Below are 20,462 nucleotides of genomic sequence, written 5' to 3' on the forward strand. Positions count from 1 at the left end.
GGGATCGCACTTTATGCATACATGATCCTACTAGACAAAATCTTGAGATCAGTTCAATCAAGATTCAAGCATTTTCATACATTTTGGTTTTATAAAAGGGGAAATGTAAAAATCTATGCAACACAAGTGTGATAATGTACTAATCTATAACACTAGCAAGGGTGATAGAGATTAACTTGTATTAAATTTTCATGCATGTGTAACTACGTGTTCCATTATATGAAATTAAAAGTCTATTATATTTTTTTTTAACAAAAAGTCTATTATCTAAGAAATGATATATAAAACTTAAAACAATCTAGCTAAAATCTTATCATATCACAAGTTCGAATTCAGTACTCTACATTAATTAGCGCGAGAATCCATTTAGAACTTGCATCTACCACACAAAATATAAACTTTTGATAACTTACTGAAAATATATATTTTATATAAATAATGCTTATATATAGCTAGTTGCATGTATATATGATAAAAATATCCATCCATTTCAAGTGGAGGTCATAACTAAGATTTATGAACACATGACTTGCCTGTGGGACACTCTTTACTCCACATGTTACCCTTTTCTTGCTCTTTTAGGGCTCTTTTTCTCAGACTTCTTGTTCTTTCGTTCCTCGATTCACATGTCTTGATTTTGAAATATGTAGACCCACTAATTTGACTCTCATTATATTACCAAACGTGATTTGACCTTAAAGGGGGAAATGGCCGATTATTATGATACATATATAGGAATGTGTATATGATAATGTTGTTCGTTTAAATGTATTTGTACTGTCTTGTTTAGAGTTTGATAGTATCTCTAGCTTTAATTTTGTTTCTCTCTTTCACATATTCACGTATATGGTTCTTTTTGAAGGGACTTATACGCCAAGTCGCCAACTCGTTAGTTTTACACAACATCCAGGCCGAGATAAAACCAAAACTTTCAATATTTCGAAGAGAAACCGGTCGCTCTTATATAACATTTTATTATCAGAAATGTTTCGTTTAGACTTGAACCAGAAACCAAACCAATTCGTAATGATTTGTTGCTAATGATAGCAAAACGGACGTGGAACCTCTGGTGACAACATCTAAACGAGAATACCGAATAATCCATTTTCTAGTTGGAGTGAGTGTGCCTTTACTGATGTCTAGACCGATTCCAAATAAGTGTCTTGTTCTTTGATTCTGAAATGAGTTCATCATAGCCTAACTATATTGAGACACATTAATATATGTAAAGTAATGGGCCCTGAGTCTATTGGACAAGGAATCAGCCCATTTCAAGGACTCATCTAGCCCAAACAATTTTAACTTGACTCGTCATGTATGGTAAAAATGGACATTGTTCGGTGTCAAAATGTGAATTTAAATGAACGCATACTAATCAAATAATAAACCCCATAAAATGCTGAATCATGAATGAACTAAACACTTCCAAGACATGGGGGAAAAATCATTTTAAAATGATTTACACAAACACAGTGAAATCAAAATGGGCAGCAGAGCATAGTCTCTGGGTCCAGCCCATTCCAATTATCTTACATTTTGTTATCTTTTGTGACCCAAGAACTTGCAAAAAGGATGATCCGTGAGCACATACAAAAGTTCACGTGCAAAATCAAAGTACCAAATAATTGATTATATACATCTTTAAAGAGAGGTACGTTATATATACAAGAAAAAATGACGAACAAGTGTACGACGAATTAGAAAGCAGGACCGCAAGGAAGAGAGATTGTCAAATTCAAACATGTCGAAGACTTTTTTAGTCCCGTAAATAGATAAGAGATACGTGACCTCAGCTCTAGATTCTCTTCTTGGTCTGCTTTCTTATCTTCTCTAAGTAAACATTTGAATTGTTGTTGAAATATTTTTAGCTAACTACTTTGACATGGGTGCAAATTTTCATTTATACGATTCAAATTATATATGTCACTAGCGGTAGTATAGTGATAATCTTTTAGGGTTTGATGTGTACCTACATCAGTTTTGGATTTGATATGTTTGGAAATTAAATTATCATTAATTGGTCAGTTTGAATTTGGGATTCAGCACAAGTAATTTACATGGTGGGTCGTAACAGATGATCGGTTCACCCCTGACATTAGTTGGAAATTATCAGGCAGTGTGGTGATAGTCAGTCTACTCACTAAGTGCATTCCTCCGGGAGCCAACCAGATCAACCGATAGAATATATATATATATATATATATATATCATAAACAATTCCATGATCGTAGATTTCATATTTTATATTTGTAGAGTACGTTAAATCTTCTGTTACAGAGAAATAAATTCATTCAAATTCATATTTGGGAAGCGAGCAGCAATGAAATAAAAAACCACATGAAATGAACACACGTCTCCAATTTCATTGATTTACTAGACGTTGCTTATAAAATCAGTGAGTTGTTAATCTTAATGAAATTATTCCATACAATTATGTTAATATGTGAAAGTCAGCACAAGAATTAATAAAGTACTCCTTTCGTTTTTACTATATGATGTTTCTAAATTAATTTTTATTCCAAATTACATGCATTTTTAGTTTTTAATATAAAATTATTTTATGTTAAATGATCATTTATATTTTACAGTTTATTTTATTATTGAATAAATGGTATTTATATAAATAATTAATCTTATTTTTATTTAAAAATATAAAAGTAAATATTCAAAAAAAATATTGTGCATAATTTTAAAACAACATTTAATAAAAATGGTAGGAATAATGTATATAAGATTAATCAAACCATTTATTGTTAATTAATTTTAATATAAAAATCCATAATAAATATGAATCTAACAATATCAACCACTGCATAGATGTTACTTCTATACTTATCCACATGAAAGTGAAAGTGAAAGTGAAAAAAGCTAATGAATAAAAGTCTTCTATTAATAGTTAAAAATTAGTAAACAAAAAAGATATACATTATAACTTTTTTAAATTAATATTCTATAAATTAATATACACTAAAAATTTCTATAAAATAATATAATTTTTTAATTTTAAATTGAGTTTTTTGTTCAATTAGTATATCGATAAATTAATATCTCTATAAATTAATAAAAAAATTATAATTTTGGTGTAGTCCCAATATTTTTAATTTATAGAGGTTTCACTGTATATATTTAGAAATCTATCTATTTAAAAGTTGAAATCCATGCGTTATTGTAACAAAGTATATCGGAATGAAAAAAAGTGGTAAGATAATTATTCCTTTTGTTCGTTAAGTAAATAAAAATATTATATGGGTTGGTGTCAAGTCTCAAGTTTCTCAAAAAGTTTCGTTTTCAACTTTACAGAGTTTTGGACAGAGAAAATGACCAATCCTGTGAACTGAATTGACATTTTAGTGGCTCCATTAAGTTGGAATCTCTTCCTGCGCCATCTGTTTTATCTAAAACGGAGTTTCTTTCTTTGTTTTCTTTCTTTTACTTCGATAATTTCTCTCCCAAAAAAGGGGGAACGTAATTTCAGATGAAATTATATGCAAATGATTTTGACAGTTGGACTATACGTGCTCTAAACAAATAAATAGATAACCGTAGTATGCAGATGAAATATGTCACAATTTAGAGTTTTAGACGATGCTAACTATTTTTTGGACTTTTGGTAGCACAAAAACTCTAGCTGATGTGTAGCCATAGTTTTCTACTTTTCTTAAATCACTATGTATTTATCCTACAATAAGATTAGTTTACTTGGGTTAGTATATCGCCAAACATTTTGGGTTATATTATTGTGAATTTATTTTATCATTATTTGCTTATAATTTTATAAGGCGGCCAAGAGCGTTACGCTATCCTTTACACTGTTTTTACAGCCACTTTTCTCTTTTATCAGAACTTTATACAAAGTTAATAAGTTGGGTTTCCAAGGCATATACATATAGCATAATATGTAGAAAACAATGGACAACACATAAGTTATGCAGCATCGAATACTTTTACAGTATATAAAACACTAATGGACTGGACCCTATCGCTTGTCCCAATCGTACGCATACTTCGTCGTATCTTTAATTTTAATACATTTACAAAAATTTAATTGTTTTTTTAAATTGTATTTACCAAGTGAAACCAAAGTAGCACCATTGTGAAAAAGAATCTCACAAAATTGACCAGTGTGAAGAGAGACAAAAAAATGGGTCGAGCCACAAGATGGTTCAGGGGTTTATTCGGAATCAAACATTCCTCATGCTCCGGCTCTGGCACCATTTCTAACCGCATTGACCGCTCTTCGCTCGCTGGAGTGTCTCTATGCGACAGCTACGAGACCATACCTCCTAACATTTCCGAGAGAGAAGCTGCGTGGCTAAGGTCGTTCTACGCGGCAGGGGAGGAGGAGATCGAGCGTAGAGCGCATGCAGTTGCGGTTGCTGCTGCCACAGCTGCTGCCGCTGACGTAGCGGTTGCGGCGGCTAAAGCTGCGGCTGCGGTTGTTAGGCTCACGGGTCAAGGGAAGAGTGGTCCGCTAGCTGTTGGAAACGGCCGTGAAAATCGTGCCGCTATGCAGATCCAATGTACCTTTAGAGGCTACTTGGTACTAAAAATATGTTTAGTTTTATATTACTAACTGTTTCTTCTTTTTTCTTTTGGTCAAAACCGTTTCTTAATATAATATATTGTTATAAAATTGAGACTTTACATAATGTTTAATGTTGAAGGCGAGAAAAGCGTTGAGAGCTTTGAAAGGAGTAGTGAAGATACAAGCTTTAGTGAGAGGTTTTTTGGTAAGGAAGCAAGCGGCGGCCACTCTCCGGAGTATGGAGGCTCTTGTTAGAGCTCAGGCCACTGTTAAGTTTCAGAGAGCACTTCGCCGTATCGGAAACACTGCTCCGGCGAGAAAGTCCACGGTACACACTTTTCCCGGTTTTACCGTGCCATATTTTATGCCCATTAAACTCAGCTTTGAAGTCGGTTAAGTACCTGGTTTAGAGTTGAATCATTTGATACATCAAGGTAAAGGTAGATTTTAATCAAAATTAGAACGTCTAAACCATTTTTTAAAGAACAAAGTCTCCTTAACTGATTAAAAGGCTAATACTTTTTGCATGAACCATGTAAATTTCTTAACTACATGCTTACATAACTTTTTAGCTGTCACAGAAATAATTCAGTAACCTTTATGTAAGCTTTTAAAAGTGTAACAGATTAACATTTTTAATTTTATTCTATTATATTTATGCAATGATGAAAACTTTTGAAGCAATTTGTAAAAGGATGAAATAACTTTTTAACTAGTTTGTAAAAAATCTTGGAGCATTTTACAGGAAAGATTCTCTGGATCTTTGGAAAACCGAAACAACGGCGAAGAGACAGCTAAGATAGTAGAGGTAGACACAGGGATCCGACCCGGACACTATAGACTCCGAGTACCCGTTTTATCAGGTTCAGATTTTTTAGACAACCCGTTTAGACGCACGCTCTCTTCACCGCTCTCTGGCCGTGTCCCACCGCGTTTATCAATGCCTAAACCGGAATGGGAGGACTGCAGCAGTAAGTTCCCGACGGCGCAAAGCACACCTCGTTACGCCGGAGGGTCTCCGGCAAGAAACGTGTGCTGCTCTGGCGGAGGAGTAGAAGCTGAAGCTGATGCCGAGGTGGATGCTCACCAGTTGTGCTTCTTGTCGGGAGAGTTTCATTCGAACTTTACGACAGATACAACTTCTTTTAGGGGGAGACTTAGGTCGCATAGCGCGCCGAGACAGAGGCCGGGGATTAATGCGGCCGGAAGCGGATGGAGGAGGGGTGTTGGTGGATATGGCGGTGTTCGGGGGCAGAGACCGTCATGTTCTGGTGTCCGAGAGGCCGTGGTCGGGAATATCGAAAGACGTAGGGCTCATTGGTGATTCTTGTTCCAATGATTCCTGTCTTTTTAGTTTTCGTTCGTTTATTTAATATTGTTTTTTTTCAGTAGATTATTGAATATTGCCATTTTGTAATATCGACCAAATCAAACCATCGTCATTTCTTGTTTTGGGGTTATTATATATTTTTCCTGTGAGGTTGATTATTTATATTTACGAATGTAGCATGTATGCAGATCTTAAACTCTTCATTTTCTGTGCATATCAAAACAAATTTTAACTAGTTTGGTTTATAGTCTTTTTTTTTGTCAACGGTTCGGTTTAAATACTCTTATTTTAATCAGGACCGACTTAGATACTTAATACGCTCTGAGGCGAAATTTTTAAATAGGTTTTCCACCATATTAAAACATGATACTTATAAAGCTGTTCCTACAACTAAAATAATAAACCATAATATCTAGGAAAAACATTTCATATAAAATAAAGATTTTGCATCTTGTGTCTTACAAATGTAGTCATCAAAACCATAAAATCAATTTTTTTTGTTATGCTTCTCTTTTTCTTCCTAGCTTTCTCGCAATACCAATGATTTCATACTTGCACATGTTTCTTGAATCTGAAAAGCAAAGAAAACAGTAGCCATCTAAAACATAAAAAAAAATCGTAAGAAGCGGTTCTTTCGGGTTTTACTCAAAGCAAAATCATAAATAATAGTTTCGAAATCAATGTCTTCTAACATGTCTTTTTCATCCTTTTCAATGCATAAAATAGCTAAACCATTCAATCTTCCTTGAAACACATGTATGGTGAAAAAAATGCGATAAGCAATTGAAACATTTTGATGACAACCCACACTTTCAAGAAACTCAAGAACTTCACTAGGTTCCATAGGCACATCAGGTAAAGTAATTTGCAAGATTCTCAATTCAGAATAAAAATCATTTAAATCAACATCTAAAGAATTACCATGAGAAAAAGATTTGTGAAAGTTACTACGACGTTCTAGTAGTTCACTTTCATCTAACACCTTTAATTTTTTCAAATCAAATAGGAATCCAAAAGCATTTTTAAAATTCACTATGTGATCAAATCTGTTCTTGACTAAATTTATTGCCATGTCCACCAAACTAGAAAATAATTAACTTTAAAATCATCTTCACCAGTTAGTTCATCTAACCGAGTTTCATAAAATTATTTTTTCCTATAGATATGACGCTTATTTGGTAAAACATGATCAACATCCATATCATGAAGAATATTTTGAGCTATACTCAAACTAGAGGCAAACCTTTCATGCCTAAACTTCTCCAAGAAAACTACACCTTCTAATTGTTTCAAAGCATTATCAATGCAGACAGATTTAGCTTGTAAGTTTTTATTCACCGAATTAATAGCAAACAAAATTTCATACCAAATGACCATGCCAAGTAAGAATTCAAAATTATCAAATGCCAAGATTAAGCTTTCAACATCACTTTTTGTCATAGCATTATCACATGATTCATATAATTCCAATGAAGTTGACTTTACTTGTGGAGTTTGAAGTCTGATTGCTTTGACACTCTTGATCCGACTCTTCCAACGAGTATTGTATCAGGATTTCACTGTAAAAAAAGAACATGATCATGTAAAATCTTACATCTCATTTTAGAACCAAAAAAACAAGGCATATATGCGCTGTAAAATTCAAAAGAATGAAATAGCCTTTACACATGAATGAGCCAAATCACTAACCACAAGATTAAGACTATGACAAGCACATGCATATACAATGCTTTTGGATTTATATCAAAAAATCGTTTCTGAACACCTTGATGTTTTTTTTTTCATACTAGAACCATTATCATAACCTTGACCTCTCACATTACCAACATCAAAAGTAAGAGACTTTAGAGAATCTAACAAATTTTCAAAAAGTCTTAATCTGGATGTGTCATCTACCTTAACAAACTCTAAGAAATACTCTTTTACTCTTACTTTTTTGTTTGACAGATTCACACATCGTACTATTAAAGTTATTTGTTCTTGATGGCTCACATCCGGTTTATAATCAAGACTGACAGAAAAATATTCTATCCCTTTAATGACTTCTACGAAGGAAAGTTGAACATTATGAGCTAAAAGAGATATACATTCATTCTAAATATTATAGCCAAGATAATGATGTTGAATTTATCGACTTTGAATGCATATAATATGATCTTGAATTACCAAGTCAAATTCTACAATCATCTCAATAGAGCCTAAGAAATTACCATTGTTATCTTGACAAAGTTTTTCATTTATTTCTCTAAATACCAAATTCCGCTTGGCAAGAAATTTTCACAATTATATAATGTGTGTGTATATGATACATACCTTTCCAAACTAATCATTTGGTAATGCAGTTCATACCTGAAAGATAATTAATAGATAACAAAATCAAAGGTAGGTTTTACCATGTTTTTTTTTTTGTCGAATTTGCATAAACTTGGCCAGATATACTTCTGTATAGACTCAAGCACATGATAGCCACCACCGATGGTTTCTCCACCAACGACAACACCGACTTCTCCACCAACGACAACGACTTCTCCACCAACGACAACACCGCCTTTTCTAGCTTCATCACAAGCTCGAGCCACCATGCCACCACCGATGGCTTCTCCACCAACAAACAACACCACAACTACCAACTCCATCGCCAGCTTGAGCCACCACGCCACCACCGATGGCTTCTCCACCAAGCTCAACATCGCCAGCTTGAGCCACCACGCCACCACCGATTAGAAAGACTTCTACACTAAGATCCGTTGATTCTAAGAAAACTTTTTTGAGTGTTTCATCAAATTTTTTTTAGGATTTGAGAATACTTTTTTCAGTAGTTTATAAAAACCTCTTCAGGAAAACTTTTTTTATTAATCAATCAGTACTTCATACAACTCTAGGTATAAAAAGCTTATTTATATGGAAACCAAATAAGTAATCAACTATTAAAAATCTTTAAGATAATTCTAACTAATTAAAATATAGACATAATCTTGATCGTAGTATTTGAATCCAACACATTTTCCAAGAAATTTTTTTCCTCGAATCTTCAATAGCATTCTTAGCATAAGAATATAGTAAATCTACACAAATTTCGCAAATTCCGCAACTCTAATATTATTTAAGAAATCAGTTTCTTACATGTCACGCTCACTCATTTAAAAAATTAGTTTCTTAATTTTATATTTATCACAAACCATATAGATAAAAATAAAATATCTATAAAAAATTAATTTTGTTTTTTATTTACTATTCTTCAATTGCCTCAACAATATATCATTGTCTAAAATAACCTTATCTTTTGTTTTTACTAAGTATAAATTACAAAAAGACTTAAGAACTTATATAACTAAATGAAAAATATTAGTTAATTTATTATTATTTAGTTTTTGTAAAGTTTTAATTACATAATTCAAAAAATTATTGGTTATGTTTAATTGTACAACTCCAAATTGAAGAACACATAAGTTATTTGTCCGTTTTGTTTTCCAAAACTAAATATATTATATTATACATAATTTATGAATACCTATATATATATTATATAAATGTAAGACAACCAATTAAAACGGGACACGTGTAATCACGAATTAGCATCAACGCGTGTGAAATAGAAAGGAAAGTTCCTTCCTTCGATCTTAATCTTTTGCGAACGAACACAAAACGCAGAAGAACAGAACATCCTAAGATCTTCCCAGGTATTTGAATCTCTTCCATATCCCATCTTCTCTAATCAAATCCTCGTGGTCTAGTCAATACCTTGACGATAGATCTACCATCCGTTCACAGTTAGGGCTAATTTTATTTTTATAATTTACCAATTTATAGCGATCTTCAATCGATTGGGTGGAGGTAGAAGAGATCGAAGTGTGGTTTTATTCAAAGCCGGTGAATTAAGCAAGATCTTCAAGTAATCATGATGAATCGGCTGTTCGGGAAACCAAAGCCGGAGACGAATGCTCTCCAGACATTAGACAAACTTAACGAGGTATCATCATATATCTTCGGTCTGAATCAGTCCATCTGTCGGTTTAACTGAGCTCTTTACTGTTTGTCTCGTTTTCACTTTAAATCCGTTTATTCGTTTGTGTATGTGCTAGAGACTTATAGTTGATACTCCAAACCATCTCTGTTGGAAGACAATTGATCTAAGTTTTGTTTATGTTCCTTTGATGTATTTACTTTCCCTTGGTTGTTACTTGTTTATTGTAACGTTTGTTCGTTCACGGCAGACACTTGAGATGCTAGAGAAGAAGGAGAAGGTACTCTTGAAGAAAGCTGGACAAGAGGTTGAGAAGGCCAAAGAATACACTCGTGCTAAGAACAAACGCGGTAACAACCTTAATCGCATACTACTCATATATACAATCTAAAGCTTGTTGTGGTTATTTGACTAATTATAAGCTTTGTTGATCTTGTGCAGCGGCTATACAGTGTTTGAAAAGGAAGAGGTTATATGAGCAACAAGTCGAACAGCTTGGCAATTTCCAGCTCCGTATACATGATCAGGTTAGTTTTTCTTTTTTTAATTTTCTTTCTTAATCAGTATTGTCCTTCTAAGTTTGTTGATTCCAGCTCTAGTAGTAAATGTATTTCTCCTAATCGTATCTCTGTTTTCATACAGATGATTATGTTAGAAGGCGCAAAAGCAACAACCGAAACTGTCGATGCTTTGAGGAGTGGAGCTTCTGCAATGAAAGCAATGCAGAAAGCTACGTAAGTGTTTTTTGTTTGTTTGTTAACAAGTGCTTGTTCTTGTTGCTTTTAACGTTTGTAGTGCCTAAACTCGAAAACACTCTTTTTTTTTGTTACAGAAATATCGATGATGTAGACAAGACCATGGATGAGATCAATGAGCAGACAGAGAACATGAAACAGATCCAAGAAGCATTGTCTACTCCAATCGGGGCAGCAGCTGACTTCGACGAGGTAACTTTCTCGTACCCCGAAACATGATCATATATTATAAAGCGAATGATCTTTTTGTCTAAGATAACTACTTTGTCTATTTGATAGGATGAGCTAGAAGCAGAACTCGAGGAACTAGAAGGTGCAGAGCTTGAAGAGCAGCTTCTTCAGCCGACCACAGTATTGCCTTCAGTTCCTGCAGGGCGTCAACAAGCACGTCCTATACCTAAGAGGACCGCAGAGGAGGAAGAACTTGCTGCATTACAGGCTGAGATGGCCCTCTAAGGTCAACTCTCTTCTCTTATCTACTACGCAAACAAATCAATCGTTTTGTTTTCTAACAATGTTTGTGTTGAATGAAAAGTTCACATTTTTCAAAGTATAAAACATAGTGTTTTTTTCAAGTTCTCTAAGTTTACAATTAGCAAATGAGTTATGCTTAAGATGGATAAGAAGGATCTTAAGGTTGTGGATTTATAACTGATTACTTTTGCTAACAACAACCTTTTGTTAACCGCAGGTTATTTCACGATTCGGAGCAGACCTGTATGCATTGATAAACACGAACAGGCGATGTATATATGGATTTCAATGTCAAAATTTAAAACCCTGAGCGGAAGAACTTATAATAATAATTGTCGTCGTGCATGTTATTTTATCAAACATTCTACTGTTTCGTTTCCTTCACATATATTTATCATCTTTTGTATTTCTTTTGAAACTCTTTTTCCTTTTGGGTAATCTAATGGGTTAATACTTAATAGTACGCTCTGCTCGTTCTATCACTTTCCGTGCATGTATTGTCGGTCAACTATGCGTTGCGTTGACTTACTATCATGCATGTTCGTATCAGGCGAAAAGAGAAAAATCAAACTTCAAAAGAGTAATTATGTTTTGTCATCAGCTGAGTAAACACTCAAATGTTAAATTAGAAACTTGTTGACAAAAAAAAATAGAAACCAGGGAATTTTATCAAAAAAAAAGTTAAAGAATTAAGGGTAATTTTCTTAGATAGACATTTTTGAATTTTTCTCACATTAATGATCCTCAAAAAAAGTAAATGATCAAAATAGTATTTTTTTATTTTAAAAATTTTAATTTTAATTTTAATTTTTTTAAATTTAAAACCATATCTCTAAAACTCCACCCTTTAACTCTTAACCATAAATTTATTATATTAGTTAATCTTAAGATAAAAGTATATTTTTACCCTTAAATAAAATTTATTTTAATCATTTTTTTCGTATTAAAAGTTATTTTTATGAAAAAAATTTAAAAAACTATCCTAGAGAATTTTTCAAGAATTAATCTGATTAAATCTTTTTGTTATTGATTGATAGAAGGCGAGGGAAAAAAAGCCCGCCCAAAGTATTTGGAGGCTTCCTCAACAATTTTCATTTCCAACATTTTTCCAGAGAGAGGAGAGAAAGGTGTAAGCAGAGTCTCAGATTTCATTCATCATCACGAACAACGGATCGTCATGGTAAAATCCTTCGATTCTACATCTGATCATCTTCCGCTAACTAATATAACAATCTCTGTGATTCGTGAGAAGATGAAGTGATTTACTCTGCACTGAGCCTTAGCTTGTGCTTTTATTTTTTTCGGATTCTTGAGAATTTTTGTTGTCGTTCTTACTGTTTGATTCGATCCATAACTGTTTGCAATCCCGATGTTGATTTCTCTTAACGCTTGACGAACTTTGATCCCATATTTTCTCTGAGGAATTTTCGCAAACACTTGGTCTGCTCCTGACGATCTTTGTTACTCGTTAGTGTAGACTCAGTGTTAGTTGGTGAATCTGAGTATTTAGATTTGAGACATTGTTGGATCTCTTCGTTTCAGTCGAAGAAAAGGGGGCTTTCGTTGGAGGAGAAGCGCGAGAAGATGCTTCAGATCTTCTACGACTCTCAAGACTTCTTCCTTGTGAGCTTTCGTTAATTTCAAACGCCTTTGAATTTCTTATCTCTCTATAGAGCTGTAGTAACGTAACGTATGGATCCTCTGAATATGTTTTTTTCAGCTAAAGGAGCTTGAGAAGATGGGGCCTAAGAAGGGTGTGATTAGCCAGTCGGTGAAAGATGTTATCCAGAGCTTAGTCGATGATGATCTTGTTGCCAAGGACAAGATTGGCATCTCTGTGAGTAGCTTTTACTCTTCTTTAACATCTTTTATCTTTGTTTGTGTGTTGCCTTTTATATATCGTTTAACAGTGTTGATTATTATGCAAATGAAGGTCTACTTTTGGAGCCTTCCCAGCTGTGCCGGCAATCAGGTGACCAACTCTTCTCAATCCTATCGTTAATACTCATCTCAATTTGAGTTTAACAGAATGTATGGATTCTCATCTTATGCTTTAATCTGTTCCGAACCTACAGCTTAGGAGTGTTCGCCAGAAACTTGAATCTGATCTTCAGGGTAGTAATAAAAAGCTTGCGGAACTTGTTGATCAGTGTGATGCTTTAAAGAAGGGAAGGGAGGAATCAGTAAGTTCTTCATGTGTTGAAGAATTATACAAATGCTTGAATCATCTTTTCACCAGAATTGATCTTCTGTCTCTGCAGGAGGAACGAACAGAGGCTTTGGCGCACCTTCAAGATATTGAGAAGAAACACAAAGAACTCAAGGTCAGACAGATTGCAATATAGGCTATATATGTTTGCATAGAGGTATTCACAGTTTCTCCATCTTGTTATGCAGAACGAGATGGTGCAGTTTGCTGATAACGATCCAGCTACCTTAGAGGCAATGAGTAAGTTTTACATTTCCTATGGCTTTCGTTGATCAGAAAATAGCAAAACATCTTGTGCTATAAACTATGTGTATCAATGTGTATAATCTCTTCTAATTATGACAGGGGCTGCAATTGAAGTTGCTCACCAATCAGCTAACAGATGGACAGGTTTCTCATTTCTAAAACTTGGAAATACTTTTTCAGCTTAAAATGTTCATAGTTTTTCACCAATCGCCCTAACTTGTAACACTTTCAAACCTACTTAGATAACATCTTCACATTGCGACAATGGTGCTCAAACAACTTCCCCCAAGCCAAGGAACAACTGGAACATCTCTACACGGAGGTATCTTCCGGATCTTTATTATCAGTTCCAGATTTCACATTTGCTAGCATCAAAGAGAAGACTTATATCAGATGGGTTTTCATATATTCAGGCGGGAATCACCGAGGACTTTGACTACCTAGAGCTATCTTCATTCCCTTTGAGCTCATCCTCCCATGATCCCGAAACTCCAAAGCAGCTGCTAGTAGAAGATCAAGCTTAGTTCTAAAAAAAAATCTTTTTTAAAAAATTACCCAAGTAAAAAAAAACTCATTCACTACAGCTTAGTGGTTAAATAAGATACTTACTGCCTCTGATGCTTGTGGTCTATTTGTCGGCTATGTCCAGTGTTGGCTTTGTCCTATCATATCATTGGAGTTAATATAATATATCATGGTTAGTTGTTGATTTCCCTTGTAATTTGTTGACAGCTGTATTTATGTTATGCCTCGGCCACTTTTTTTTTCTTTTGTTTTTGAGACGTGAGCAGCAGCACTTCATATTATACAGAAAAGAAAACAGGGCGTAGACTTTTGTACTTTGGGGTATTCTTGTGTTTATGTGTTATCTTAGTCCTGTTTTTTTCTGACGATGATGAACTAAGCTCTTTAGAAAACGGAGAAGAACATGGGAGCTCACTCTGTTTTTCTCATCCTTTTTGGCGTCATTGCCATTGCCATTGTTGTTCATGGCCAAGGCCAAGCAGGTTCGTGCGTCTTATCTTCCTCATTTTCTGTCTCTCTTGATTTAAAAATGAAGCCATCTTCAGACCAGATGGTTTTACAACTTGTAATTATTACAAAATAAAGTTTCTTTAGATGATCAGGTTGCATTTTGGCTAAAACCGCATTCTGATTATTGATAAAACTTGAGAAAGTTGTAACTGAAATCTCGATTTAGAAAATTAATAAATGGTCCTTGACTCTCTTCTCCTGATCATCCAGGCTTCATCAGCATAGATTGTGGATCACCCCCTAACATAAACTACGTAGACACTGACACTGGTATCAGCTACACGTGGGACGCACCTTACATCAACTCTGGAGTCAACGCAAACGTGTCCGAACAATACGGTTACCCGGCCAACCCGGTTCTTCCGTTCCCGCTTGCAGACGTCAGATCATTCCCTCAAGGAAACAGAAACTGCTACACCTTAACACCTTCCGATGGAAAAGGGAACCTCTACCTCATCAGAGCTTCCTTCATGTACGGAAACTACGACGGTAAAAAAGCTTTACCTGAGTTTGACCTCTACGTAAACGTTAACTTCTGGTCCACGGTAACGTTCAGAAACGCTTCTGAGAACGTCATCAAAGAGATACTAACATTCGCGGAGTCAGACACAGTATACGTCTGCCTTGTGAACAAAGGCAAAGGAACTCCTTTCATATCAGCCTTGGAGCTAAGGCCAATGAACAGCTCGATCTACGGCACTGAGTTTGGAAGGAACGTGTCCTTGGTGCTCTATCAAAGATACGACACAGGGTTTGTAAACGGAACAGGACGGTACCAAAAGGATGTGTATGATCGTATTTGGTCTCCCTACTCTCAACCCTCTTGGAACACAACCACGACGAGCGGCTATATCGATATTTTTCAGTCTGGTTATAAGCCACCAGATGAAGTTATTAAGACAGCTGCTTACCCTAAAAGCGACGACGAACCATTGGAGTTGTCGTGGACATCTGATGATCCAGACGCTAGGTTCTATGCTTACCTCTACTTTGCAGAACTCGAGAGTCTCAAGAGGGATGAGAGCAGAAAAATCAAGATTATGTGGAACGGTTCGCCTGTTTCAGGAGCTTTCAACCCTTCTCCTGAGTATTCAATGACATTGTCTAACTCGCGAGCTTTCACCGGTAAAGATCACTGGATCTCCGTCCAGAAGGCATCGGATTCAACACTTCCACCTATACTTAATGCTATTGAGATCTTTACAGCACAATCTCTTGATGAGCTTCCCACCATAGCTGAAGAAGGTATGTTCATTTATACTCATGGTCGGTCCAAATGTAACGTTCACCTATAGCCATAGCCCCAAATTTTTATTTTTATTGAGACCTTTACTAAATCGAAAGCCCCCAAAATCTCAGTGTTTATACTTGTAAGATTACTGAACCTTGATATCAACTGAGGCTCAGAGTTTTCCATTTTTTCCTGTTAATGCAGTTTACGCGATGGAAGGCATAAGATCAACGTATAAAGTGCAAAAGGCTTGGACTGGTGATCCTTGCTCCCCAAGACTATTCCCTTGGGAAGGTGTTGGATGCATCTACAACGATTCTAACCATCATATCAAGTCCTTGTAAGTCCTTCCTTTCAGCCAAAACAAAACTTAATTTTCGCTAGAAAAAAGTTTTGCTGAGGATTAGTTTGTTTCTACCTGAAGGAATCTTAGCTCAAGCGGATTACACGGACCAATAGCCTTGTCATTTAGAAATCTATCACATCTCGAGTCATTGTAAGTAATACAATCCATACACACTTTCCACCATTACCTATAAAGACTAAGAGAGGTGTTGCATTGTTTTTCCAGGGATTTATCTAACAACAACCTAAGAGGATTTGTGCCAGAGTTTTTGGCTGATCTAAAACAGTTGAAGTACCTGTGAGTTGATCACACTAAGACTTCGTTTTGACAAACAATCAATAATGATTTTCTCTGATTTGTGTTGCAGAAATTTGAAAGGAAATAAGTTTGTTGGGTTTATCCCAAAAGCTCTTAGGAAACAATCAAAGGCTGGTGGACTTGCACTCATGTAACATTTTTCTTCTCAAAAACACTGAACCATAGTGTTATCAGTCTCTTACCATTGTTTATTTCCTCTATGTTTCTAGTGTGGATGAACAAAACATTTGTCACTCACGTTCATGTCGGGATGGGAACAACATCATTGTGCCAATAGTTGTATCCACGTTACTGATCCTTCTCATTGCTGCCTTGGTTATCATATGCATTATTCGAAGGGAAAGAAGAATAGGTAATTCAGACGGTTGGTCATTTAACTTCAATTCACAGTCGATAAATGTTGCTGAAAGAAAAGGAGTGTTTAATTTTTCTAGTGGATTCAGGAGCCTATTCAGGACCGCTCCTGCCTTCAGGGAAGAGAAGGTTCACTTACAGCGAAGTCTCTAGCATTACAAACAACTTCGATAAAGTGATCGGTAAAGGAGGGTTTGGTATAGTCTACCTTGGCTCCCTCGAGGATGGGACTGAAATTGCCGTGAAGATGATCAATGATTCTTCATTTGGAAAAACTAGAGGATCATCTTCATCATCATCTCAAGTTTCCAAAGAGTTCCAAGTTGAGGTACTTATAAAGACACCAAAAAAAAAACATTAGTAACCAAAATAAAATGAACATCAGAAACATTGTTTTTCGTAAAAATGTTATGCAGGCAGAGCTTCTTTTGACAGTACATCACAGGAACTTAGCCTCTTTTGTTGGATATTGCGATGATGGTCGCGGTATGGCTCTCATCTATGAGTACATGGCCAACGGCAACTTGCAAGACTATCTTTCAAGCGAGAATGCTGAGGATCTTAGCTGGGAGAAGCGACTCCATATAGCCATAGACTCTGCGCAAGGTTGATCTCTAAATCTTCCAAAACTAAACCGAGATTTCAAATTTGGTTTGGTATGGTTCAGTTCTAAAACCTGGTTTTGTTTTATTCTTGGCAGGATTGGAGTATTTGCATCATGGATGCAGACCACCAATAGTACACAGAGATGTTAAAACAGCAAACATTCTATTAAACGATAACTTGGAAGCCAAGATTGCTGATTTTGGTCTTTCTAAAGTCTTCCCTGAGGACGATCTTAGCCACGTTGTGACTGCAGTCATGGGCACTCCCGGCTACGTTGATCCAGAGTAATTTTCCGATTTACACATTACCGGTTCAATCAATTCACCTGTTCCGGCCATGAAATTTAGGGGACTACAAACCATTTACTAAAGATTTCAACTAATTTTTTTTTTTACAAATTTGAAGGCATAAATTTTTTTTTTGAGGATCTATATAATTTTTTTCAAAAATTTTAGAGGTCTAAGGCCAAATGTTTAACCGATTTGCTCAGAACCGGCCATGCGGTTATATCCGGTTTAATCTTTTATTTACCATATCATCTTTTTCCACAGGTACTACAACACGTTTAAGCTAAACGAGAAGAGCGACGTGTACAGTTTCGGAATCGTCCTTCTTGAGATCATAACCGGCCAGAGATCAATCATGAAAACCGACGACGGTGACAAGATGAACGTTGTCCACTACGTTGAGCCTTTCCTCGAAATTGGAGACATAGACGGTGTTGTGGACGCACGGCTTCACGGTGACTTCTCCTCAAACTCGGCTTGGAAGTTCGTAGAGATCGCAATGAGTTGCGTCAAAGACAGAGGAGTACACAGACCAACGATGAACCAGATTGTGTCTGATCTGAAACAGTGCTTAGCCGCCGAGCTAGCTCGTGAGCCACAGAGCCTGCTTGAGAAGGAAGAGAAGAACAGGAAGACTACTCCGGTTCGAAATTATAGCATCAGTGACTATATTAGCTCGTCGGGGTCGGTTTCGCTTACTTTTGGAGATAACAACACGTATGGACCAACGGCAAGGTAGTGAGAGAAATAAATCAAGGTTTGGTTGATCTTATTTGATGGTCTTATCTTTAAATGATTTTATGTTTTATTTTTGATGTGTTCTTTAATTTGTTTGAGTTAAAATTTGATTTTGAAGGTTCATTTGTTTTTTTTCTTTTATGAAACTTCACAAAACATTAATTGTAAGAACAGTTTGTAAATGTTTTTGTGATGAAGCGAATTGTTGATTTAGTTATGTTTGAATACTATAATATTTTATCGGTTGATTTAGTTGGCCTTTTTGAAAGGGACTTAATGTTGCGCATAGCGGGATCATCAGTTACCAGATTACTAAGTAGCTGACTGAGTCAAACTTGAATCAAATTTTTTTATATAACTATAGTTTTGTTTCTAGAGAGATTTGAATATTGAAAAAAGCGTTTTTAAACATTTACAGATTTCGTCTACCATTTGATCATAACCATACGGGTATGTCTTGTTCATTCCACTAGTAAAGTTTTCGATTGTAAAAGCAATATAGGCATAATATTTAACTGGAGTTGGATAAACTTAGATCAACTTGTAATTTGTTCGGTTGTTTTCCAATAGCCAAGTCGACCCCGTTTCAGTATTTTGTTTGCTCCAATTATACATTTACGTTTCTATATCATAATAGTCTCTCATAACAAAAATAATGAAGATATGCAATGTACATAGATTTTTTTTTTTTCCAACAAAAAGTAAATTGAACTAGACAGATTTTGGAGACAAGAGTCATCTCGAGAAAACTGAATCAACATAAACCATAGTAGAAGGCTGATTTCTAGCACCTCATACTAGTTTGTTCACCATTGTGTTTTGTGCCTTTGGAATGTGTTGAATAGTGAAGATGGAGAGGTATTTTACATCGTAAAAACTCTTCCATGTATGTAGTGAAAACATACCACTCTGTTGGTGTAGATATCATCTTTACTAATTATGAACAGTTTATTGCACACACCACCTCTGAAATACGTAGGGTCTTCATGAACTCTATCGTCCATATCAAAAATTCACATTCTGCATGTAAAAGTGATAGACTCTTGCGAATTCTTGCGAATAGACATATGCAATGTACATAGATTTGTCAAAAAAAAAAATTGATTTAAATATTTATAGAGGTAGATGTTTAAATAAATGCTTTATAATTTGTTTTTCTTTTTGACATTAAAGTCGAGATTGTGGGCTAATTGCCCTACACAAATCTATTAATTCGCTGATTACAGATTTGGCCGGTTCCCCATATAAACATTTCATTTTTCATTTAATTATATGTATGTTACTTAAAAAATGTTAATTGTGATACCTAACATTGGACTCATATGTCGTTTTCAACATTAGTAAAGAGTATATCACAAATTTTTCATTCTGAATCTGTATTTTGCCTTAGTATTCCAAAGGTCAAAATACCAAATATGTTACTAATTGTGATTACTCGTTTTCTTAAACATTGCACGTTACTAACTTTTACTATTCAACAAAACAATTCAAGTTTTATAATTTACGGCATTACCAAAAGAATCACCGACTCCTATTATATCAAACTCAGTCTTGCATCCTTCCTTTTTTGGTTTTTGTCTAATTAGTTTTTTTTTTTTTATCATAGTGCTGATTTGGTCAGTCTTTTCTTAGTGATATTGGACGAATTGTATTGGTCAATGTCATTTTCTTATCTATGTTATACCTAAATGGTATTGGTTGTATTGGATAATGTCAGATCGAATGATTTTCCCAAGCACTACTTTACAATTGTTGAATCAGTTAAATCGTTACTAATTACACATTCAAGCTTTTAAACTCAGTCAAATTTAACTCATGAAACGATATGTTTCAACGTTGAACAGTTCGTGTTTCAGCACAAAAAAAACTATTTTCATTATTCATTAATAGCAAAATTATTTATACTGGATTAAGAAAAATAAGTGTAAAAGTGGTCTTTTTTATCTAAATAAAGAAGGCATTCCTCGGCTCTAAAAAAGCTCTGGAATCGAACTTATCAACTCGCCTAGGACCATGCTGTTAGCTATTCAACAAATGAATAAAC

The 20,462-nt window shown here is 35.0% G+C and overlaps 4 protein-coding genes across 5 annotated transcripts; all 4 read left to right on the top strand.

Moving 5' to 3' along the window:
• The first annotated feature begins 3,903 nt into the window (after positions 1 to 3,903).
• On the top strand, positions 3,904 to 6,090 carry LOC103861873. Its single transcript, XM_009139582.3, has 3 exons — positions 3,904 to 4,540; positions 4,665 to 4,853; positions 5,271 to 6,090. Exons 1-3 carry the CDS (start codon positions 4,142 to 4,144, stop codon positions 5,847 to 5,849), a joined length of 1,167 nt encoding a protein of 388 aa, XP_009137830.1. The 5' UTR covers positions 3,904 to 4,141; the 3' UTR covers positions 5,850 to 6,090.
• Positions 6,091 to 9,397: 3,307 nt separating this feature from the next.
• On the top strand, positions 9,398 to 11,506 carry LOC103861874 (vacuolar protein sorting-associated protein 32 homolog 2). Its single transcript, XM_009139583.3, has 8 exons — positions 9,398 to 9,535; positions 9,666 to 9,825; positions 10,070 to 10,169; positions 10,261 to 10,346; positions 10,462 to 10,553; positions 10,652 to 10,766; positions 10,854 to 11,031; positions 11,266 to 11,506. The coding sequence occupies exons 2-7, from the start codon at positions 9,754 to 9,756 to the stop codon at positions 11,028 to 11,030; spliced, it is 642 nt and encodes a 213-aa protein (XP_009137831.1). The 5' UTR covers positions 9,398 to 9,535; positions 9,666 to 9,753; the 3' UTR covers position 11,031; positions 11,266 to 11,506.
• A 240-nt stretch (positions 11,507 to 11,746) lies between these two features.
• On the top strand, positions 11,747 to 14,270 carry LOC103861875 (meiotic nuclear division protein 1 homolog). 2 transcript variants are annotated; one of them, XM_009139584.3, is made up of 10 exons: positions 11,747 to 12,228; positions 12,591 to 12,671; positions 12,769 to 12,885; positions 12,982 to 13,020; positions 13,124 to 13,231; positions 13,310 to 13,372; positions 13,446 to 13,497; positions 13,603 to 13,647; positions 13,746 to 13,825; positions 13,917 to 14,270. In XM_009139584.3, the coding sequence occupies exons 1-10, from the start codon at positions 12,226 to 12,228 to the stop codon at positions 14,025 to 14,027; spliced, it is 699 nt and encodes a 232-aa protein (XP_009137832.1). In that variant the 5' UTR covers positions 11,747 to 12,225; the 3' UTR covers positions 14,028 to 14,270. The 2 variants fall into 2 exon arrangements, with proteins under 2 accessions (XP_009137832.1, XP_033143517.1); XM_033287626.1 differs by having other exon boundaries at positions 11,747 to 12,197; positions 12,590 to 12,671.
• A 6-nt stretch (positions 14,271 to 14,276) lies between these two features.
• LOC103861877 (probable LRR receptor-like serine/threonine-protein kinase At4g29180) lies at positions 14,277 to 20,371 on the top strand. Its single transcript, XM_018657224.2, has 11 exons — positions 14,277 to 14,510; positions 14,749 to 15,783; positions 15,974 to 16,109; positions 16,194 to 16,265; positions 16,341 to 16,412; positions 16,483 to 16,563; positions 16,643 to 16,785; positions 16,877 to 17,115; positions 17,204 to 17,393; positions 17,488 to 17,677; positions 17,945 to 20,371. Exons 1-11 carry the CDS (start codon positions 14,432 to 14,434, stop codon positions 18,417 to 18,419), a joined length of 2,712 nt encoding a protein of 903 aa, XP_018512740.1. The 5' UTR covers positions 14,277 to 14,431; the 3' UTR covers positions 18,420 to 20,371.
• Positions 20,372 to 20,462: the final 91 nt, after the last annotated feature.

This window comes from Brassica rapa, chromosome A03 (genome assembly GCF_000309985.2).
Source record: "Brassica rapa cultivar Chiifu-401-42 chromosome A03, CAAS_Brap_v3.01, whole genome shotgun sequence".
Lineage (NCBI taxonomy): Eukaryota > Viridiplantae > Streptophyta > Magnoliopsida > Brassicales > Brassicaceae > Brassica > Brassica rapa.

What these genes read in the sequence shown, in the direction of transcription:
- LOC103861873 (XM_009139582.3), top strand. Translation starts at nt 4,142, where the DNA reads ATGGGTCGAGCCACAAGATGGTTCAGGGGTTTATTCGGAATCAAACAT. An exon ending in GTACCTTTAGAGGCTACTTG is followed by an intron (nt 4,541 to 4,664) that starts GTACTAAAAATA and finishes TTAATGTTGAAG; the next exon opens with GCGAGAAAAGCGTTGAGAGC. An exon ending in CTCCGGCGAGAAAGTCCACG is followed by an intron (nt 4,854 to 5,270) that starts GTACACACTTTT and finishes AGCATTTTACAG; the next exon opens with GAAAGATTCTCTGGATCTTT.
- LOC103861874 (XM_009139583.3), top strand. Translation starts at nt 9,754, where the DNA reads ATGATGAATCGGCTGTTCGGGAAACCAAAGCCGGAGACGAATGCTCTC. An exon ending in TCGTGCTAAGAACAAACGCG is followed by an intron (nt 10,170 to 10,260) that starts GTAACAACCTTA and finishes GATCTTGTGCAG; the next exon opens with CGGCTATACAGTGTTTGAAA. An exon ending in AGCTCCGTATACATGATCAG is followed by an intron (nt 10,347 to 10,461) that starts GTTAGTTTTTCT and finishes GTTTTCATACAG; the next exon opens with ATGATTATGTTAGAAGGCGC.
- LOC103861875 (XM_009139584.3), top strand. An exon ending in ACTCTCAAGACTTCTTCCTT is followed by an intron (nt 12,672 to 12,768) that starts GTGAGCTTTCGT and finishes TGTTTTTTTCAG; the next exon opens with CTAAAGGAGCTTGAGAAGAT. An exon ending in AGAAACACAAAGAACTCAAG is followed by an intron (nt 13,373 to 13,445) that starts GTCAGACAGATT and finishes CTTGTTATGCAG; the next exon opens with AACGAGATGGTGCAGTTTGC.
- LOC103861877 (XM_018657224.2), top strand. Translation starts at nt 14,432, where the DNA reads ATGGGAGCTCACTCTGTTTTTCTCATCCTTTTTGGCGTCATTGCCATT. An exon ending in AACCATCATATCAAGTCCTT is followed by an intron (nt 16,110 to 16,193) that starts GTAAGTCCTTCC and finishes TTCTACCTGAAG; the next exon opens with GAATCTTAGCTCAAGCGGAT. An exon ending in CTAAAACAGTTGAAGTACCT is followed by an intron (nt 16,413 to 16,482) that starts GTGAGTTGATCA and finishes TTTGTGTTGCAG; the next exon opens with AAATTTGAAAGGAAATAAGT.